At 38.5% G+C, this 975-nt stretch overlaps 1 protein-coding gene across 1 annotated transcript; it reads right to left on the minus strand.

The window, feature by feature from the left end:
* Positions 1-7: 7 nt before the first annotated feature.
* LOC112094986 (cystathionine gamma-synthase 1, chloroplastic-like) lies at positions 8-916 on the minus strand. The gene is made up of 3 exons (XM_024176678.1): positions 811-916; positions 599-694; positions 8-482 (listed from the first exon to the last, which is right to left on the minus strand). The coding sequence occupies exons 1-3, from the start codon at positions 889-891 to the stop codon at positions 351-353; spliced, it is 309 nt and encodes a 102-aa protein (XP_024032446.1). The 5' UTR covers positions 892-916; the 3' UTR covers positions 8-350.
* Between the last annotated feature and the right edge of the window lie 59 nt (positions 917-975).

Here is a 975-nt window from a genome sequence, read left to right on the forward strand (position 1 = left end):
TGCTGCTAAAACTAATTTCAACTTGTGCATAAAGGGGTAATCAAAGATTTGTCACCGTGTCTTCTAAGGCAAAGGCAACTGGGGTCAAATCACAATTATATTTGCCAGCCTTTTAAAAAAAAGAAAAAAGAAAAAAAAAGTGTATGAATTGCAGTCACAGTAGAACCAATCATCAACAATTAAGTGTATGTTTGGTATATGGATTCTCCTACAGTGCAAACCCATGGTTTTAATTTTGCTACAGTGTTTTTCTCTCACAAAAAATTGAGTTTCAAAGTCATAATGAAGAACTCTGATTTGGACCCATATACCAAGCAGGCCCTAAAAATTCCACTGATTGTAATGAAAGCTCAAGGAAAATACCAGTAAGACATAATTGCTGGCTGATCCACAATGCTCTCACAGCCACCAAAAGATGGGGCAATGTATGGGATCTTCAGTGAATCAACAAACTTTATGGTGGTATCTAAGTCGCCTTTAATCTGCAAAGTTGAGCAATATACTAGCTTATCAATACACTTACATCTACATACATTTGGTAATAAAGTAAAACTTATGAAGATGCGCTATCAGAGGAAAAATTGTCAAAAATGCTTGCCTCAAAACTGACGACACCACCAAAACCAGTCATTTGCCTCTTGGCAAGTTCGTGTTCAGGATGACTTGACAAGCCAGGATAATAGACGCGCTCCACCTGCCAAAGATTTGTGATACTATCAGTTCGCCCTATACAGCAGACTAGAAAGACTTAAACAGAAAACAAAATGAAACATTATGATCTGTGCAGAGACAAACTGCTGCATTTCGCACCTTAGGATGTGCCTCTAAAACTTCGGCCATCCTTGACGCTGTAGTGCTCTGTTGCTGTACACGAAGATGCAGTGTCTTCATGCCTCGGATGATCAAGTATGCAGCATTCTGCAAGGGAAAGACAGAAATTAGATCATCCAAGCTCAGAATTTCGAAAAAAAAAAA

Source organism: Morus notabilis, unplaced genomic scaffold, assembly GCF_000414095.1.
Source record: "Morus notabilis unplaced genomic scaffold, ASM41409v2 C11353788, whole genome shotgun sequence".
In the NCBI taxonomy this organism is placed as follows: domain Eukaryota; kingdom Viridiplantae; phylum Streptophyta; class Magnoliopsida; order Rosales; family Moraceae; genus Morus; species Morus notabilis.